Source organism: Cynoglossus semilaevis, chromosome 9 (genome assembly GCF_000523025.1).
Source record: "Cynoglossus semilaevis isolate Cse_v1.0 chromosome 9, Cse_v1.0, whole genome shotgun sequence".
NCBI classification, from domain to species: Eukaryota; Metazoa; Chordata; class Actinopteri; order Pleuronectiformes; family Cynoglossidae; genus Cynoglossus; species Cynoglossus semilaevis.
In genome coordinates, this window is record NC_024315.1 from 8,616,676 (window position 1) to 8,636,045 (window position 19,370).

The window sequence follows — 19,370 nt, forward strand, 5'->3', positions numbered from 1 at the left end:
CGTATGCATGCTAAAGTGCCTCTCTCAAAGCCTTCAACTTGTACCCAGGAAGACTTGCCATCCACTCTCTGGCAGCTGTGCCGCTGCCATTGACTGCTATGGTTTACAATATGTCGTCCATTGTCTCAGGACAAAGGCGTCTCTACTCAAGGCAAAGATCACATCATTAGACAATACGCTTGTATTCTCCGGGGGTAGTGACAGCAGAGAGCGGAGTGGAGTAGTTGGGTAGAGTCTTAAGCTAACAGTTTAAAATGTGGCCACAAGCCAAGATGCAATATTTATGGGACTCCTACAGTAAACTAAATAGACATAATCTAAATGTTGGAAATAGAGAGCTTTAATTCTTACGTACTCGCCATCAATATTTCAGAGCGAGCCGCATTAATTTACAGATGGCTCAGACATGCTTTAGATGTTGTTTGTTCAGGAGGTCCAAAGCCCCGGGTGATTCCAAACCTATTTTATGATACTCCGTTTTGATGACATTGGCAGCGTGCTAGCGATCGTTGTTGTGCGGGAAGATGGACAAATTCCTGCCAACGCATGTCCCAGGTGGTGCTTCATGGTGTGTTCAAGTGTCTGACGACAACTCATGTCAGTTAAGGCGCAGCTATTCAGCTAAGAAATACTCTGTGAATACTTGTCAAACCAACTCACTTTCGGTAGTTTTTGACCAAGTTATTGATTCGATAGAATGTATCACATTGCATAGAAGGTAAGAAAACAATTTCGTTTTTTTTTTTAAAGATATTTGCTACTTTTACTTTTGTGTGCTCAGACATACATCACACTGCTGAAAGTTTGATGTAAACTGAAATCTCTGGATGAGAAAAGAAATCTATAAACAGAGGTTAACAGTTGCTGCACAAACTGCACAGAAAACAACCTTCGGAGCCGACGATCGAGTGGAGACTGGTACAATAACAATGTAAGGAAAAGTGAGTTTGGCTTTTTCAGCTGTCTCACCTAAAATCATAGTTGCACAATTACAGTTTTCTTCCTGACATGTATTAGTCACAACTTCAGTGGTTTTCTTAAAGCTCTTCACTCGGACTCAGTGAAAAGGAGGTCAGTGTGAATTGAACTCCAAACCTGCTTTCACTCCACATGCATTCAATGAAGACATTTTTCCAGAAATCCATCAACACTTTTGTCATCAACACTTCAGCACATTTGAAAATGGTGAAGTACTTTTAACTGTTGGTTCGCTGCTGCGTACCTGTTCAAACACAAACACAGGTTTATTATATAAATCTTAACTGCTGTTAAAATAAGGCAGGAGCTTCAAAATGACTTGTGTCGATAAAAAGATTGAAAAGACTATTTATCCATTCATTCATCTTCTAAGTAAACCCACAGTCCACCAGCCCGTCAGACAGGCAACATATGAAAAGACAACCATCACAACTTAGGTCACTTTAGAGTGTGTGAAACCTGATTTAAAGTGTCCCATTAAATTAAACCTGCATGTTTTGTACTGTGGAAGAAACAAGAGAACCTGAAAAGAACATGCATACCAGATGGAACAAACAGAGTGGTAACCACATCTGCCACCGCGCAGCCACGTGATAAGACATGTTTTTGGAAGGGAAATATATAATACACCCAGCAATTCCAAGACTCCAAGATGGCGAGTACATTCTCATGTTACTTTGCAGCAATACAAGATAGTGGGGCAAATTTTTATTTTTTATTAATTATTTTTTTGCAGCATTGTTGCAGGATTAGAGGGAAATAAAGGGAATTGTGTCGGTATTGCCATGAAATGATCCCCTGAGGTTATTTTGAGACACATATGATGTTTCCTAGGGTGTGTTTACACGTGTACTTCACTTCCTTTGGTTGAGCTTAGACAGAAAATGATACATTTAGGTCACTTTGCTTTCATAAAGTCCTGGTCACACGCTCACGTTGGCATTTTCAGCCTGAATGCTCCCACTCTGACTCCTCCCCCTCTGCTCATTTTAGTCATTTTCAGTGTTAACATTCTTACGTAGTCCTGGCTGCACACTGACACTCACACGGTGTGAGTCACCCATGGTTAAGTGAACTGCACCAAGTGTAAGACGAAGGTGTGAATTTACACTCTAGGGCCACCAGGACTTTTCTGAGATGAGAAGATTTTAAATAAACGTGTTTTGGTTTAGAGTTTTGAATAAAACTTTAAATTAAAATTAGAATGAATGTAATAAAGCCATTGAAACTCTTCACAACACTGAGTACGTCCAATTATTAAAAATCTAATTTGGTCATTGGTCTAAAAGCTGAATGAAAGGAGTCATTTATTTATTTTTTCGTTTGATTAAATTCAGTCATCGTTAGACTGTGTTTCTGAAAAAGATAACACACCTCTTTTCATCATTTCACCCTCACACCTCGTTATCAGCTGCGTTCGTAATGAACGCACCGCGTCCAGATGTGTTTCCTGCGTCTTCAGGCATGTGAACAGTGGCTGTGCTGCGGTGCGATTCCACCCATTTTACATTTACCCATTGTTAAGCCGCTGAAACAGATACAGATTGTATTTCCTTTTTTTTATTATTTAAATATTGCATTTCAGCACTCTCATTACCAGGGAGGAAAACGAAGGCTGTGCATTTGTGTGTGGGTGTCAGGAAACACCTGTTTCACTGTGGAAGAAAACAGCACCCCCCCCCCTACCCCCCCCTCCCCCATATGAAGAATGATATGTCCCCTTTCTTTCTGTCCCCATTGTTCTTTCTTTTGACTCATTGTTCCCAAGAAATAAAGACAAAATGCAGCCTTGATCTCATGGAATCGGATTTCAAAACAGTTTTCCTGTGTCATTTGAGAGTCGAGGAAGGGAAGCATCCAGGACGACACACAAACTGAAGAGGAAGAGCAATAAAAAAATTTTAAAAAGTCCACGCAAACAAAACATTCCCCCACACAACAACACACCAACAAGTACCTCATTAAGACAGTAGTTGGCGACAGAGAAGATCCTTTCAATTCATTTATACACTGTGTGACTCTTACAGCGGTCCCTCGTCTATCGCATGCCATAGGTTCCAAGAGCGCCCTCGACAGGTGAAAAACCGCGAAGTAGAGATGATATAATATCAGAGAGAGAGGGAGAGAGAGAGAGAGAGAGAGAGAAAGCACTCTCATGGTCTTTCCAACCATTTTGATCAATAGAGAATAAAATAATGTGGAGATGCGGCCTCAGGGTGTTATAGAGCAGAAATCAAACAATATTTTGCCTCTTTTGAAAAAAAAAGGGTTGTCTGCTGGGATACTTTGACTAGCCGTCGATAAGCCAGAACTACATGCCCTTCCTCTGTCAATAAAGCGAATGCACAATTCATCAGCCCAGCTGTAGGAAACAGTACGTCTAATTAAAAGGGAACTCGTAAAAGTGGACATTTTACAGGCCCGGTTCAGCCTGTAAATACACTGTAAATATGACGCAGCGAGTGGCTGCCCGCGGGCGAGTAAAAGGCTGAGGTTCTTGGTTCAACTCCCAATGTTCACCCTACGAACAAGTACTGTATTTCAAGTTAGAGTCTTCTTTCTTTCTTTCTTTTTTTCTTTGTTTTTTTCTTTCTTTCTTTCACGTCTGATGGATCAAATGTGATTGGACAAGCGGTTTTGAGAGGCCACATTTGTAGAGCCAATTAGAGCACTCCCTGGCACAGATGGAACTCTGACTCCTCCGGGGAGATAGTGAGGTCTTATTTGGTTCTAAAAAAGCATAATGCATACTGTTGAGTTGGCACAAACTGCACACCAGGTGTGTGTATTATGTGCGTGACTAACACCAAGGCCTGAATAAGCCAGCTATAAATAAGACTGCATTTGGAGTCAACATCACTGGGAAAACACGCCCCAAACTTTCAGAAGCCACAGAGACTGGTGTCTCGGTCTTACCTGTTAAAGTGGACTTTGCTTTCTCGAAGGTAACTGCAATCCAGAAGAATCACATCTCAGTGGCATCTGGACATCACAGTCCTGGAGAGAGATGGGAAAAAGGAGCAAAGTGGAAGACAGAGGGGGAAAGAGAGAGAGGGAGAGAGAGAAAGCGGAGAAGGATGGATGGTTATTTGATCTCAGTCAACAGAAGCCCCTGTCATTCTATCACAACAGAAACCAAAGGACATAATCTGCAGCGAGTGTGTGCTGCAGTGTGAATGATGGTTCCCTCCAGACTGAGCGAAAATCCCATTCAAACACAAGGAACCGTTCGCAGGCCATTTTCTTTTCTCGCCAGCGACTTGTTTAGTAGTTTTCGTATCAATTTCTGTTAATTTCTCTCTTTGCAAACGTTGAAACCCACGGTGACCGATCACCTGTGCAGGTTCACATCAGACCGTTGTAGTTTGTCTCTTTGCCTGATGGCAGTTTACGGCTTGAAAGCTCTTTGGTGGCGTGATCACTGGTTTAAAGGGTGGCTTTTAGCTGCAGGGTATGAGATATTTTTCAGGAGGAGAAATTGTTTTCTCTGTTATATGAATGCAGAGCAGCTGGTATTCACACTTGAATGTCTTATTATTATCCTCCTCTTTTCTCTTTCTCAGTTTGCATCACCTTATCCCCTACACTTTGCGCCTGAGCTCATCCGTCTCCATCTCGGTCTTCTGCTCTCTGCCGCCTAATGTCTGAGGACGACACATTCTGTCTTTTTCCTCAGCCCCACCACAGCCATTTCTTTCTACGTTTCTCATTAGTCTCCCTCTTCTTCATCTTCATCCTACTTGCAAATTTGTGTCAGAAGATTCATTTTCACGGTAAAATTCTATACTGTGGCTAATTTTGGAGAGTTGGTGTGTTTTTGTCCACGGGCCCTAGCAAGGGGAACTGTATTGCTGGTGTGGCTCCCAGTGAATATGAGTTTGACACCCCTGCATTAGACTCTCTCTCACACACACACACACACACAATCACACGTTAATTCTGAAGTCCAAACTAAATCTTAATCCTCTAATTAACCTTTCATGTGGTGGTCATGCAAAATGTCCCCACAAGGACAAAGCATTGCCACAACAACAGTATTTTCCTAAAAAAAAAAGTCCCCACAAGTACAGCCACAGCAGGCCTACACACACACACACACACACACACACACACACACACACACCCTGGTCCATGCAGAGTGTTGGAGGCTGGGCCTCTGTGAAGTTTCTAGCCCGGCTGTGCAGTAATTGGGTCTATTAACCAGTACAAGAGACAGTGAGTAACATCTCCACGGTTGACTGAGCAGAGCATACAAGAAAAGAGCTTTTTTCACCGCTCTGTTTACATACATGTGTTTTCACGTTAATGCAAAAGCGTCAGATATTGTGCGATTGTGCACGCGTGACAGGAGAGCTCACGGAGGTGTCAGAACACGTGGAACGCTAAGCCAACCTCATATCTACGGCTCCTTCGTTTAAGTCTTGTTTAATTAAAGAGAGTGTATATTATTTACAGACAGGTGGAAGAATGAGGAGCAGAGTATTGAAAAAAGACAAAAAAAAATGGCAGAAGTAGCCAGGCTGTATTCACAGACGACGGTGGAGAAGAATTTCATGAAAATGGCAGAAGTAGCCAGTAACCACAGACGACGGTGGAGAAGAATTTCATTTCAGATGTTCTGTTTGAACAAGGATATATGGGAATCCATTGCCTTCGCTCCATCCTGTGAAATTTTCCAACACAAAAACACAGTGCGATGTACTGTATAAATAGCTCGCTACCAGCGTTAGCCATGTGGCTAATTCTTGTGTGGTGTCTTTTGAGAGTCAACACTAATGCGATCTGGGTGTTTGTGGATTTACTCTTGTATGGAAATAACTGAGAAAAATTAACACTTGAAAAATGAAAAGAAATCACCTTCAGCAGTGGCATTCATGTTTGTTTTTTTAACATAAATATTTATATATAGATTATATGTTGAGTACTCATTATTATTATTATGCCTGTAGCTCTACAGCACTATATAATTACATTTTTTACAGTATATGGTCACTATTGCACACTATAGATTTATATTCTTTTTTTTATTTCAATCGGCCATAACCTACGAACACTACTTTTGCGACCTACTGGTAGATCGCGACCTACCTATTGGACCACCCTGACCTACAGCACTGTTGCTGTAATTGTTGTAATTGTTATTTAGTTTCCACTTATGGTTAACTGCTAGCTGTGTACTGTATTCCTGTACTACGTTTGTGGTATCAATGATGACCACATATCGTTTTTTTTTCTTTCATGATACAGGACATTTTTGTTCGGTGAAGGTCACTGAAGATCAAGTTGAGATGGTTTTAAAATTCATAACCACAGGAGTAAAAGAAGGAAGACATCTGATCCCAAGAGACTCACCAGAAAGGCGACGGTAAAATAAAACACAAGACAAGTTTGGATGGGAAAGTGGCAAACTCTTAAAGCCAGACAAGGGCATTACTCAGGTTTTCAATAAACAAGCATCAGAGCCCGGGCTGAACAATAGTTGGATTTGTGTTGGAGCAGGAAGTGGCTGTTTTTATTTATTGTTTTTTTTTAAGTCTCTGGTCACAGTGGCATCCTGAAGAAAAGGCTGTGGATTCACTTGATAGATGCCGACCATTTTCTCACAGTAAAACAATAGTGTTTTCTATTATGAGCGGCAGTGGTTGTATTGATGTTTTGTTACACCCCCATTACTCATGATCCCACTGTATGTAATTAGGACGACTCTTACAGTATGCTTTCATGATGGTTTTTCGTGTATTGGCCTTTGTAATTATGCGTCAGACAACAGCGCATGATGAGACGCCAAAAATTGCGTTGATGCCTGCTGGTTAAAAAAAAAGAAAAAAAAGACAGCGTTTCCAAATGTGGTGGTGGCGTTCATTTTAAAAAACCACAATCCGCCTCTGGGTCTCATCAGATTAGACATAGGCATAAAGGACATGCCGTATATGGGCGTAAAGTTCAGGCGTCGACCGACTCTTGTCCGTGTGACCCACATAGGATAAATGTGAGAAAGAAGAAGAGTGTCGGGAACGAAGGGAGCTGCACACAAAGAAACAAAAACCTGGTTGATTTGTCAAGTTATTCCACGCCGTTGAACTGGAATAAACTGTACTCAACCCTGTACAATGCAATGTAACAATACATGGGTGCACTTACACCCCGGGCCACTCACACATGAAGAACGAGGCCCACACCAACGTGGTGTAGATGATTCCAACCATAAACAGATTGTACGGTAATTACTTGGCACTGCTGTTGCACAGATTGATTTTAAAATCAGAGGCTTACCACGGCGCACCTTTAATCTACAACCAAGGCCCTCAACCAATACGTTCTGGTTCTCATCTTAATACACATGATGGATGTCATCTCATCTATCACACACGCTCGCCTGAACGGGAGCCAATAGTGAGGTTTAAAAAGTCCGGTAAGCACGTGGCAGGAGAAGGAGCACGCAATTTCTCAGATGGTTAGAAACCAGACGCGTGGTCCACGTAAGTTATTACTGCGGGCTCGCAGGCCAGCGTGGTACTCATCTGTCTTGGCGTGACACTATCAGGCTTTCCTTGCAAAACACAGAGGTGGTAAAATGGTTTTATTGCAGAAGGTGAAAGATATGTCAGGAACAAATTGACAGGTGCTGCTTCGTGGCAGAGGAGCACGTTGTTTTTATCACAAACATGTTTATGGCCGTGGCAGAAATAAATAAATACGAAACTGAAGCACAGGTTAGGGGCAGTGGTGGCTTAGTGGTTAAAGTAGTGACCTTGGGAAGGCTCTCTGGAAGGTTTTAGGTTCGAGTCCACCAGCTGGCAAGTTACCACTGAGGTGCTGTGAGTAAGGCACCGGCCCCTTAGAGCTGCCCACTGTCCACTTTGGTGATGGGTTAAAAGCACTCATGTGGTCGTGTGCAGTGGTGAGCTGTAGTTCACTTTCCACTATCCAGGTTATGTGAAAGTCCTACGTTGTCAGTGTGTTAATAGTAACAGTTGTCACACAAAATGATTTTTGGGAAACAGAAATAGATGTAACCTGTGTCTGCCGGAGGTGTTTTATTTACTTTTCACACAGTGTTAGTCTGCTTGAAGGAATGACGAGGGACACCGTGCCAATGATAAAAACATACATCGTGGAGCCATTGATCACCACTGTATCTGGGAATATCTTTGTGCCATCAAGCATGGCCATGCAGTCATCCTCACCCTGGTTCGGCCTATCACACTGCACCATCAACAAAGCTCCAGATCAATACTCCGTGGCACATACTCTCACTCTCAAAGTCCTGGGAAATAAACACCATCAGACATCAATCAAGAGAACAACTGTACAATCAAATTAATGACCATTTTAGCTTTTTTTTTGCTTTTTTTGTATTCACCACCACAGTTTCAGTGGTTCAGCCAAAAGATTGAAGTCAGATTTCTCACCCCGGTGGATGCTGAAAGGAACCAGATAAAGCGGGAGTGGAAGATGTATGTAATGCAGTTAAAGTAAAAGCCCAGTAAGCAGGAAATTTAAGAGGGGCCTGGGGATGATGCTATTACAGCAGACGCTGATTGTGGACAATATGCTGCTGAAGAAAAGTATGGAAATATCAGTGGACGCCGTGTGGTGATACACGAGGACATGGAGGCACCGTAAAGACAAAGATAGGGAAAAGGCACAATCTCAAAATCTGCAAACAATCTGGGCCAAGGAAACGGAGCTAAAAATGCCCCCGACAATCAGGCCAGAATTCCCCCCTCATTGTTTTAGTTTCTGAATTCAAACAACACGGCCCTTCATCTGCCAGTCTCCCAGACAATACCGCAGTTTCAAAGCCCGCTGCGGTTTCCTCCATCAGTGAGAAATGTTGTGTTATGCCAGGCTACTGAGAGATCGGTGCCCCCAGCCCCGCGATGACCTCATTGTTCATTGCCCCATAATTCAAATGTGCTGCGCTGTGTTGCATCACGTTCTATATGAGTCACTTCCAAGCAGCCATTCTTTACACAAGCCGGGCTTCCTCACCGCGCTACGGCCGCACAAACAACACCGCCGCGAATTTCCCCATCAATGACATGTTGACTGAGTTGTATTAGTAAACACACACACACGAACACGCACACACACACCCTGTTTAAAGACTGGACTGGTAAGGGCTGTGAGTGCTATTTAAATGATTTCCTGTGGAGACCAAAATAATCAGCCGGCCTTTGAGTGAGCTTCTTACAATCACTGCGGCCTTGAACACTGATTCTCCAGCTTCCCTCAGCTCTAATGGCACTGTGTGTGTGCGCACGTGTGTGTGTGTGTGTGGCTAAATATACAGCTGGAGGCCATGTCTCTAAGGCTCTCTATGGGTGTCTTATCAATGACGTGTGTGTGTGTGTGTGTGCGTGTGTGTGTAAAAGCGTGTCTATAAATTGATGTGTGCAACGCTGATGTGTGTTGATCCTATCACCAGGAAGACCTGAGTGTGTGTGTGTGTGTGTGTGTGCGTGTGTATGCTGAGTGGTGACAAGTTTAAGTGAGGTGGAGGGTGGCACAGGGGGGAGGGGTGTGTGTGTGTGTGTGTGTGTGTGTAAAATGTGATGACTGGAAGGACGCATGTTTTTTCCCCTCCTGAAAAAAGACATCATGTGATGTATTAGGTGAATCAGTGGTTAGAAAATGTTTAATTGTATAATAATTAAATACATTCATATTTTTTTTTGTTTTTCCGGTAGTTCAAAATAGTTATCACTTTTTTCAGTTTTTGACGCCACTGTGGTTTTAGCCTTAACCAAAAGTTTCGGCTCCATTTTTAAGGCTATTATATAAAATAGTCCATTGTTTCCTGCTGTTTGCTGCAGCCTAGGAATAAATTATCAGATTGATTAGGTGTGAAAATGATGATTTGGCCATGATGAACGATGATCAATACGCAGGAAAATTAGCAGAGTAGTGAAATTTGACCCATCACACAGGGTGTGGTTATTGCTGTTGGAAATTGTTTTCTTAAGAACTAATAGGCGACGCAGGAGGAAAACACGCCGTCTTATTGAAATTGCTTCGATAAGTAAACCGAAGCTCAGGGGTAATTTGAAAATTGATATTTGCCAATTGATTTCTCCATCGTTGCGTTCCCACATGAGACAGATCACATCTGAAGGTCTTTAGGCTTTTTAATTTGACTTTGATTAAAAGTAGATGTAATCAAACTTTTCAGGAGTTTCGCCTCGGTCCACTGAATCATTGCTGAATCATAACGAGGAAGTGTTGGTTTCATTTCATTATTTCATTTTTATAGTTTAGCATCACATATTAATATGTTCAATTAACAGTAATAATAAAAATTCTTATAACAATGATAATACTAGCTACTAACACTACTAATTCTTATGATTGTAATAAAAAGTGGTAATAATATTTGTATTAATAATATTGTGTTTTAAAAGATTAAAACAACTGTATAAAACAATAATAAAATAAATAATATAATAATAAAAGTAAAATTATTTTCATACATGCTTCGTATTTATCAATACCCAAGTATTATTGTCCGTAGTATTTATTGGAGGTACTTCTGTTTACTCAGTCAGGTATTATTGTATTTGTTTTACTTTACTTTCTTCATTTCTGGGGTATTTATGAACTGGAATGTTTGCTTTTAGGTTTTCATTTTTTATTCTTGTTTAAATATTTAACAATTTCACTGACATTATTATATTAATTTACCTGTTTCTTTGAATTGTGTTAGATTGATGTCAGTCCTAACATGGCCAACAATAATAATTCTGGTCTATTATTAGTCATGTTGTTGCTGTTGTTGTGAGTAGTAGACAAAAATACAGTACATGACAGAACGTCGACTGCAGCAAACATCCACAGTTTATTATGTAAAATCAGGTTAAATGATGGGTGAAGGACCGACATGCCAGCTGACAACTCATTAGCATCACAGCTAACTATTTCATACTTCTTACCAACTGACAACCAGTCAGCAGGATATTAGCAGGAAGGAGTTTCAGGACCACACACGTAATGCACAGCAGATGCTGTCAGGGGCAAAATCATGTGTTTCCTTTAATCAGGCCCCAAACTCCAGCATATAGCCATCCATCAGCTCCATTTTTAGGTGGAGTGAGACATCCTTCTCTCACTGGAAAGCTATTCTCGTCCATGCCATATGAGCAATGAGTCAGTGAATACCCTGAGACATGTCAGCCAGCCGTCTCATAGCGCCTTTTCCCCTTCCCCAAGCATATAACTAATCAGGTAGGAAACTAACTGCGGCGTTCTCCAACATGAACTCAACCTCTTACAGGGTGGACTGATACAGACGACCAGTTCCACAGATTAGGAGGACTGAATTGAGCTGCCCGCTCCAGTCGCTCGTTGAAAATGCACAGAGCCGGAGTTATTCTTTGAAGGGAAGAGTAGGAGGAAGGATGTGTTAACATATGACCGAGTGCTTTGGGTGGACGAGGAAGATGGGAAGGCATCTGGCCTCATTATTTCAATGCTGGAGAGAAATGTCTAGGGCAGGAAAAAGGCTTTTGAATTAGGTTAAACTGGAAACACAAAGCGGGGTTGAGACGACTGGAGCTGCGTGAAGCATTGCAGCATTAGGAAATGTGGTATTTCAACTCAACAGCTTGCTTTCAGTGTAGCTTTATAAAATTAGCCAACCACTGAAGGTTGTTTTCTTTTTTTTTTTCTTTTTTTCACAGTCACTGACAATTTATTTGTGCAGTGAGATTGTTGTCTCTGTAAGCACAATAAATACTGCTTCCTGCCTTTACCTTGCAACACATAAATACCCTAATAGAGGACTTGCAGACTAGCAAATTGCAAACTCCTAAGGAAAGGGTTTTGCACGGCACAGTAGAAGCTATTTATCGCACATGTGTTGGAATGATTCCTTTTATATCCTTTAATGGTGGCAACTCCAGAGCCATGAATAGTTACAGTACTGACTGATTGCCTACTTGTCCTTACGTTTAAATATGATCACAGGCCGTGTCTAAATCACCAAATGTTAATTTTGTTTGGCTGAGGTTTAAACGTAAGCTGACAGTTTTTATTATAACTATGCTGAATTACATGGTACGTTTTTTTTTTTCTAAAGGATTATTTTTCTCTAAACTGAACATTTACCGGGAAATTTTCCAAATAAAACAACACAGCGGCGTTCGACTGAAGCTAATCACTGCCATCCACGAGGACGCTGTTCTTTTCCTGTGCATCAAAAACAAGTGAAATGAATCAGCGACCTAATTAAGAGAGGACAGATAGACTAACTGTCAGCAGATTGCTTGATTGCTGCTGTGGCACATTATGCAGCTTCAGGTGCTTCAGTGACATCAGCGCTGTGTGATTAGTGGAAAGGGAACAGCTGAGGGACACAACCTGCTCTTTGAACCAACTTTGTTAAGTCAGAGCAATACTTAATACTGTTGTTTATTCAAATACTGGGCCTTTGTCTCACATGATCTGTTGTTGAGGCAGACGATGACAAGTGGATTTTAAATCCATATGATAATGAAAATATTTATATATTTTTCTTATTTGTGTATTTGAAGGAAGAGTGTCCGGCTGCTGGGTGCAATTGCTAATTTTATCATTTAAAATAAGCTTAAACCTGCAACAACCAATATATTTAGCTCTGGAGATCAACCATCATCCACTGAATATAAGAAATACATGTCATGATTGACACCTTAGACCAGTAGTTCCCAAATTCCCCATTTCTGGTTAACTCAGGGACATTTTTTTTTCCTTTTCTTAGAATTAGTTATGGACCAGGTTTGTCACACTGTGTGGGAAACGCTGTGAAATTATCACATCTTACACTGAGCACAGAGAAGATTTGAAAGATGGAAAGTTTGTAATTTCTTGGTTTTTTTTATCAATTTCTAGACATTTCAAGGGACTGAAGACCAGGTGACACCAGGTGAGGTCGCAACCCAACGCTTGAAAAACACAGCCTTAGACAAAGCAAACTCTCTGTACACAACTAAAACTACATTGTCATTTTTTCCTGACTTCCAACTGAACAGATGTTTCAATGTGTCCTTTAAAAAGGACTGAACCATTAGGATTACCAATACAGTGACAGATCATATACAGATCCCTGAATATTTTAATGGAGAAATTGCAGATTACTAAAACACAAACCTTCTAATGTCACATGATGGTTGCCGACACAAAACCTCCTACAAATTTTAAGACTTTTACCAGTTAATTTTTCCCTCTCCCTCATATGTTTTATTTTGTAATTTTGAATTTGTAATGTATAAAACAGCCACTAGCGCTTCAGTGTGAATTACATTATTGACACTGACTTGTTTGCAATGAACAGAGTAGAGAAGAAAAAGAGAAAACACAGACAGAGGGCAACAAACATGAAAACTGAAAATGAACAGAGAGTATCTATCAAACTATTGGGTATACAGGGTTACTTTTGTATTTCTTTTTTTTTTTTAATGTGCGGCATTGTCTTGGTTTGTTGTATTGAAAACAACTATCTGATCAGTTTAAAACAATATGCCACAATATTTTCTAAAAAATATCTGTAATTTTTTTATTTTATTATTTATGGACCAAGTGAATTCCAAGGCGACACTGGTCTTGACTGCAGCAGTGACAGGTGAGTTGACATAGTGTCACTCTCTCCAGCCCGAAGAGCCCATCCCTTGTGTTGTAGTTCTATACTGAGATCCACAAATACAAATACTGTCGACTTTACACACAAGAGCTTCATCATTTTGTATGTTGAGTAGTTTATGATAATAAAAGAAAATCTACTTTGCTGCCACCTAAGCAGCCACACAGCTAATGATTACTGAAGGGTGTTTTGTTTATCCGTGCACGCTTTGCAATTATTTAGCCAAAAGGGCAAATGACTTCAGAATAATCTCGAAGCCTGTGTTCCCCAATTAGTGTGAGGTTACAAAACTGCCAGAAACGTGTGATTAAAATTAAAATAATTTCAAATGAGAGGACGCCGAGCACAAGGACTATATTGTGGAGCCGTGGGAGCACAAAGAGGAGGCTGTGTGCCCTGCTCAGATCAAGTCGAAATCGAAGCATCGGGGCAACCTTCAGTAGTTTTCAGATGCACATCAAGGTCATCTGTAAATCCGGGCTGCACTGTAAATAAGAGGCACAGCTTTCACTCACGGATCCGCATGATTGACATATCCCGGGGTGCACTGGCCTCCTGGTTCCTCTCTTTTTACAGCTCTGGATCAGAGACTGCGGCTGACGGAGCAGCACAGTCACAAATATAGGCTAACTGCATTCCTCCACACTCGGGTGACAGTGGTATAAAAAACGGAGTCGGAACCTGAGGAGGTGAGCAATTAGTCCATCTGTCATCCATCATTCCAAACCATGTGATTTGTCACTGCGCGCTGCAATGAGGTAGAGCCATGCGGCTGCAGAATAATAATTATGTTTAAACCGTGGACGAGCAGCCGTCACGGGAGAATGTGATTGCATTGATTATTTACCGCGGAGGTAAACGTGTATCACTGCTTATCACTTCGCTTCAGCGGCGGCTCACATCCGAGCGACGCCCATCCAGCCGCAAGCAGCTGGACCAACATGAACCACGTTACATATTTACCCCCTCGTCCTTTGGGGGCAGTTTTCTTACCCTTAAGTGCAATCATCGCAGGCCACATTCCCACGGGCATCCGTGAGAACCGAAAAGCGGTGCCATATAGCTGTCAGAGCATGTCAGTGACACATCCACGGTGACATACAGTGGAGAGGTTTTTACCCTGCCAGGGGCGATGCATGCAGGAATAAAAAAAAATCTGCATCATTTATGAAGGAATAAAAAGCGGGTTCTTACCGTATCAGCATACGCAGCAGTATAGACGCATGTACAGGCTCCACATCCAGCGCAAAGCGCAGTCGAGAATAACCTTTAACGTGCTCTTTCACACAGTCCCCAGAATGAAGGTCTTGGATTAAAAAAAACAATGATATAAATCTTCCCACTGGAAAAGAAAAAACAATTTCACTGACAGGCGACTCTAACCTGGATCCAGCGGTAGTTGTTTCTTGTTGCAGCAAAAATAAAAAAAACGCCACCTTGTTAAAGGTTGGATGGGAATAAAGCTAAAGGTGTAATGAACCAATAGCTGTGGCTGCTCGGTTTCCACATCCGCGCTCACGCAGGAGGTTTTAGTGTCTGCCCAAACGCACTACGACCAGTGGAGCGCAGGAGGAGGAGGAGTATCTCCACAGCCGTCTGTCTGTGTCCCTCCTTCCCTCCCTCCTTCTCTCTCTCTCTCTCTCTCTCTTTCCTTCCTTATCTTTTTAGGTGTCGGTGTGTTGGTCTCGACTTCAGCTGAGGTCCACGGGCGCAGAGCACGGGGCAGTAGTGATCACCACGGAGGGAGAGAAGGGTCAGAAATGACAAAACAATTTGGGGATGCGGTGGATGCTCCGTGGATCAGAGCGCACAGACCGGCATGAGGAGCATTGCGTTGCAGCCGGGCAAGGAGCCGAGAACGGGTGGGAGACTGGGGAGGAGGGTGAGGGAGGTGGGGGGGCGATTCCTGCCTGGGAGCTGCAGGCAGAGAGGAAAGAGGAGAAACGAAGTGAGGTGTCGAGTGTAAAACGCGGCACTGGATTTGACTCCTAAAAAGAAATCTGGCCTCGGGCTCCACCTGCCGTGTGAACACACACAGGGGTTGTCAGAATGTTCAAACGGCACGACGTGACGTTTTTCTGATTCACATGTGACAGATTTATTTTAGGGCTCAGTGAACATGACGGAATGACGATGTTTTACCCAGTTGACCTCAGAATGACTTTAACCACAAATGGAAAAAAAAAATTCCGTTTCACTTTTGGTGTTTTAAAAAAAGCACAGGTTTGTGTCACGTGACCAAAAGAATTATTTCGTATTTTTTATGAACATACACCGTTTAGTAACGCTTATTACCATGGCCTGGACAGTGGAGCAAGAAATAAAATTATCTTTTAGAATAAATTAGCCTAAAGGAAAAATAATTCCCTTCAGCTTAAATCACCTTGGATTCCATTGAATGTCCTTCCATGGTCCATGGAGCCAAACTGTAGAACAAGAAGAGATTGTTTTGTTGAAGTTGTTTTATTGAAATAAAAATCTAAAAATCGTTGCTCTTTTGCAGTGGTCTCTTTTGAACTGTATCAAAACAAATATGTGGAAATACTCCGAAATATGTATGTATGCCAAATAAATAAAAAATTCACAAACAACAATCCATTTCGGCTACGATTTTTGCGATTGTGATAAGGATTTGTTTTTAGCAACATGTAAAATAATAATAAAAAAAATGCTCAGAACCCTCCTTCCAAAAAGTAGGCAATTGTTAAATAATATTTTTTTAAAGAATCAAAAACAGGCCCAGCATCATAAACATGTAGGATGCTGAATTTAAAAGTCAACTAAATATACAATTCTGTTTTTTAATATAATATTAATTTAAAGTATATATTTAGTGACCATTGTAAACATTTTTTTTTATTATTATACATAGGCACCATTCACTGTTCTTAAAGCTAGTCAGTCCTTGTATATGTTGATATGCAAAGTAGGCTAATGTTAGCTACAGCATTAGCCCACGGAGGGATATAGCAGTCTTTACATGAGATGCACCTCCTCACACAACCCAAACTGGAATCTGGGGAACTATTTTGCCAAATTGTTCTGGGTTACTACCGTACCTACATTTGGCCTACTGTAGTACCTCTAGGGTACGTGTACTCAAAGATGAGAACCCCTGTAACACAGTGAGAGCATGGTGAGACCGTACCTGGGTTTGTTTATTCTCTTTGGGGATGAGTCCTGATAGAGCCGGGAGATCAGAGAGTGACATGCGCACTGGGAGAACGCCAAGCTGCAGACATTAAGGATGGCAAATTAAACCCGCAGCTTGCGTCTGGGTGGCGGTCTCTCTCTTTCTCACTCTCTCTGTAAACTGTTATCAACTGTCCCACCAGGAAAGTGTCAGTCGGAGGAGGAGGAGGAGGAGGAGGAGAAAGGTAGCGGAGCCGCTGAACTCAGTAGGTACCTGTTGATAGCCCCCCGGCGATGAAATGGAGGTGAGACGAGGCTTCCAGCTAGAAGCGCCTGTGAGCCGTCATAGTGTGTGTGACAGAGGGAGAGAGTGTGTGTGTGTTTATGTGTGTATTCGTCACAGCAACAGGTCGTCTGTGAAGACAGCTCACAACGTTGTCCTGGATGTGTTTTTTTTTGTTTTTTTTTAAAAATCAAATTAAAGCCATTTGACTGGTGCCGTCAGTGCAGTGCAGTAAATCTAGCATCTGTAATCGTCATGGAGACATGTCCCCACGTAGACGGATCACAATCCTATTAGTTCACCGTGAAGATCATGCAATTTATATACTGCACACGCTGCGTTTATCATCACGTGATTTAATACTTCCCTAATTAGATTTCAGATGAGACGTTATCATTTCCAGACCATCGTTTGACAAATCGAATCATGTAGTTATGATTGTTGTTGACGAAACACAGCGTCCCCTGCGGTCTGAATGGTCAGTGCAGGCCATGTGTCGCTGTGAATTATCGTCACTGGCTGTTAAAGCCTTTTGGAGAAGATCTGGATCCTCCTTCAGGGGATTAGTTGACAGGCAAGACGTTTGTAAGCCATCAAGACTCAGGGCCTAGAAGTGAAACTACAGAAGGCAAATACAGTATATGTTAAATAATAAATAACATATATTTACGTATAAAGTGACTTGAAATGTAAAGGTTTATATTTATTGCATAATGTAGTACAGGGATTTTTGTGACAAAAACCAGGCAGATACGTGTGGAGTATTTTGCAATTATGCTATGGAAGTACTTTATATAAAAAATACACAGGTTGACAGAGGTCATTTCAAAGGTCAAAACTCACTGTTACTCACATTGTAGATCTCATACAGGAGAAGAAGGACGTGGTGAAGCTTTTCAACACATGGTGGCACTATGATGGAAGTCATGGGTGAGTACCGTCATAACTTGTAGATGCCAAGGCTGCAGCAGGCAGAAGGGAGGGATGTCAGTGTATACTGTATATACGCAGGTGGCACAGAACTCCAGTGTTTGTGGGTCATTGACTCTGAGCACGTTACGATCAGTGCAGTTGTACCAATTTCCTCCAGCCAAAAAACCAGTAACAAATGACACCACGGTACTGTTACTGCATTCTTTTTTTATATAAGAAAACATACTGATTAAAATTCATAAGCTCCCTGGCAAGTAATTATTTTTGCTCAAGTTTTGGACTAAAATGAATTAATATTTCCTTTGTGTAAGTGAAATCTGCAATAAAAAAAAACTTTATTTTTTTCTTAGCGTGTAAAAGGAATTACAAGTAGAGTGGCCTTTATTTTTTTCTTAGTGTAAAAGGAATTACAAGTAGAGTGGCTGCTGGTTTTTTTTCAGTTGAGCATAGCTAATGTCCTCAGAAAAGAAATTTAAGAAAACAAATATTTTATTTCATTGCCTCAGGATACTTAGGACTAGAAAAAAAATTTTTTTTGTTATTTTCATTTTCATGCTCATTTTTTTTTTGTTATTTTCATTTTCATGCTAAAAAATTTTTTTGTTATTTTCATTTTCATGCTCTGGCAATATTTTTTAAATTTCCTGTCAATATTGAATAACTAACACCGTTTAGTCTAAGGGGTTTGAATATACGCCGGGGGTCAGGAAGTTTGTGGATTTCAACTCAAGCCAAGGCATCTTGTCAGTGTGTGGCACAGACGATGTTTAATTCCTCTGCAGATACAGAGTGTGCCCTGGAGGCTGTGGAGAGACTATTAGCTAAAGTGAGAGAGAGAGGGGAGGCCCCCACGCAGGAGAAGCTCTGTCTGCTGAAGACCGTCCTGCAGAGCCCCTTGTTCCATCACATACTGGGCTTACAGCAAACTCAGCGGAAGCCCCTGGCGAAGGTACAGCGTGAGCATGAGTGTGTAGGTGTTTGGTGTACGTTGAATAGTGGGGAAGAAGCAAGAAACCTTTCCCAAAATACTGAACGCAGGAGCCACAGTGGATGAGTAATCAGCTTACCTAAGCTTACCACTAAAGCTCTGAAAAAGAAACGGAGAGAAAGGCAGAGGAAAAGAGTGGCGTGGACTTGATGAGTTTGCAGAAGTCATTTGTGACATTGTCATAAGTTTCCAGCCGAGGAGCGTGGGGGGCGGGGGTGCTGGCGTGTTTCTGCTGACAGCTGATACGTCTGCTATTGCTATAAGAATAATTAATTCCCATGAGCTACAGCTAAGATTTACAGTACACATGTGCACACGCTGCTATATGATATGCAGGTCGCTGGAAAATACTTAACTTATCTAGTAATACTCACCTGTTGTACCATTAACCGTCGCAGTACGGATGACAAAATAAGGCGTGAGACTGTTGATCAGTTGTT

General features: G+C 41.6%; 2 protein-coding genes across 8 annotated transcripts in view; one reads left to right on the forward strand and one right to left on the reverse strand.

The window, feature by feature from the left end:
- Positions 1 to 16,803, reverse strand: part of adgrl3.1 (adhesion G protein-coupled receptor L3.1) — a 107,906-nt gene extending 91,103 nt beyond the window's left edge. For 5 of the 7 annotated variants that reach the window (XM_017035263.2, XM_025058341.1, XM_017035262.2 and 2 more), the window contains exons 1-4: positions 16,743 to 16,803; positions 15,978 to 16,020; positions 14,789 to 15,511; positions 3,895 to 3,975 (exon numbers count right to left, since the gene is read on the reverse strand). The gene's annotated coding sequence lies outside the window, so the exon portion shown is untranslated. Of the gene's footprint in view, positions 1 to 3,894; positions 3,976 to 14,788; positions 15,889 to 15,977; positions 16,021 to 16,742 lie in introns of those variants that run through there. The other 2 variants (XM_025058339.1, XM_025058338.1) reach the window with 2 other exon arrangements.
- A 98-nt stretch (positions 16,804 to 16,901) lies between these two features.
- The window catches only part of LOC103383743 (multiple PDZ domain protein), a 33,957-nt gene continuing 31,488 nt past the window's right edge, over positions 16,902 to 19,370 (forward strand). Inside the window, exons 1-3 of the mRNA XM_025058344.1 lie at positions 16,902 to 17,031; positions 17,870 to 17,939; positions 18,725 to 18,891. Of these exons, the coding sequence (XP_024914112.1) occupies positions 17,924 to 17,939; positions 18,725 to 18,891 (183 nt within the window). The 5' untranslated portion in view covers positions 16,902 to 17,031; positions 17,870 to 17,923. The remainder of the gene's footprint in view (positions 17,032 to 17,869; positions 17,940 to 18,724; positions 18,892 to 19,370) is intronic.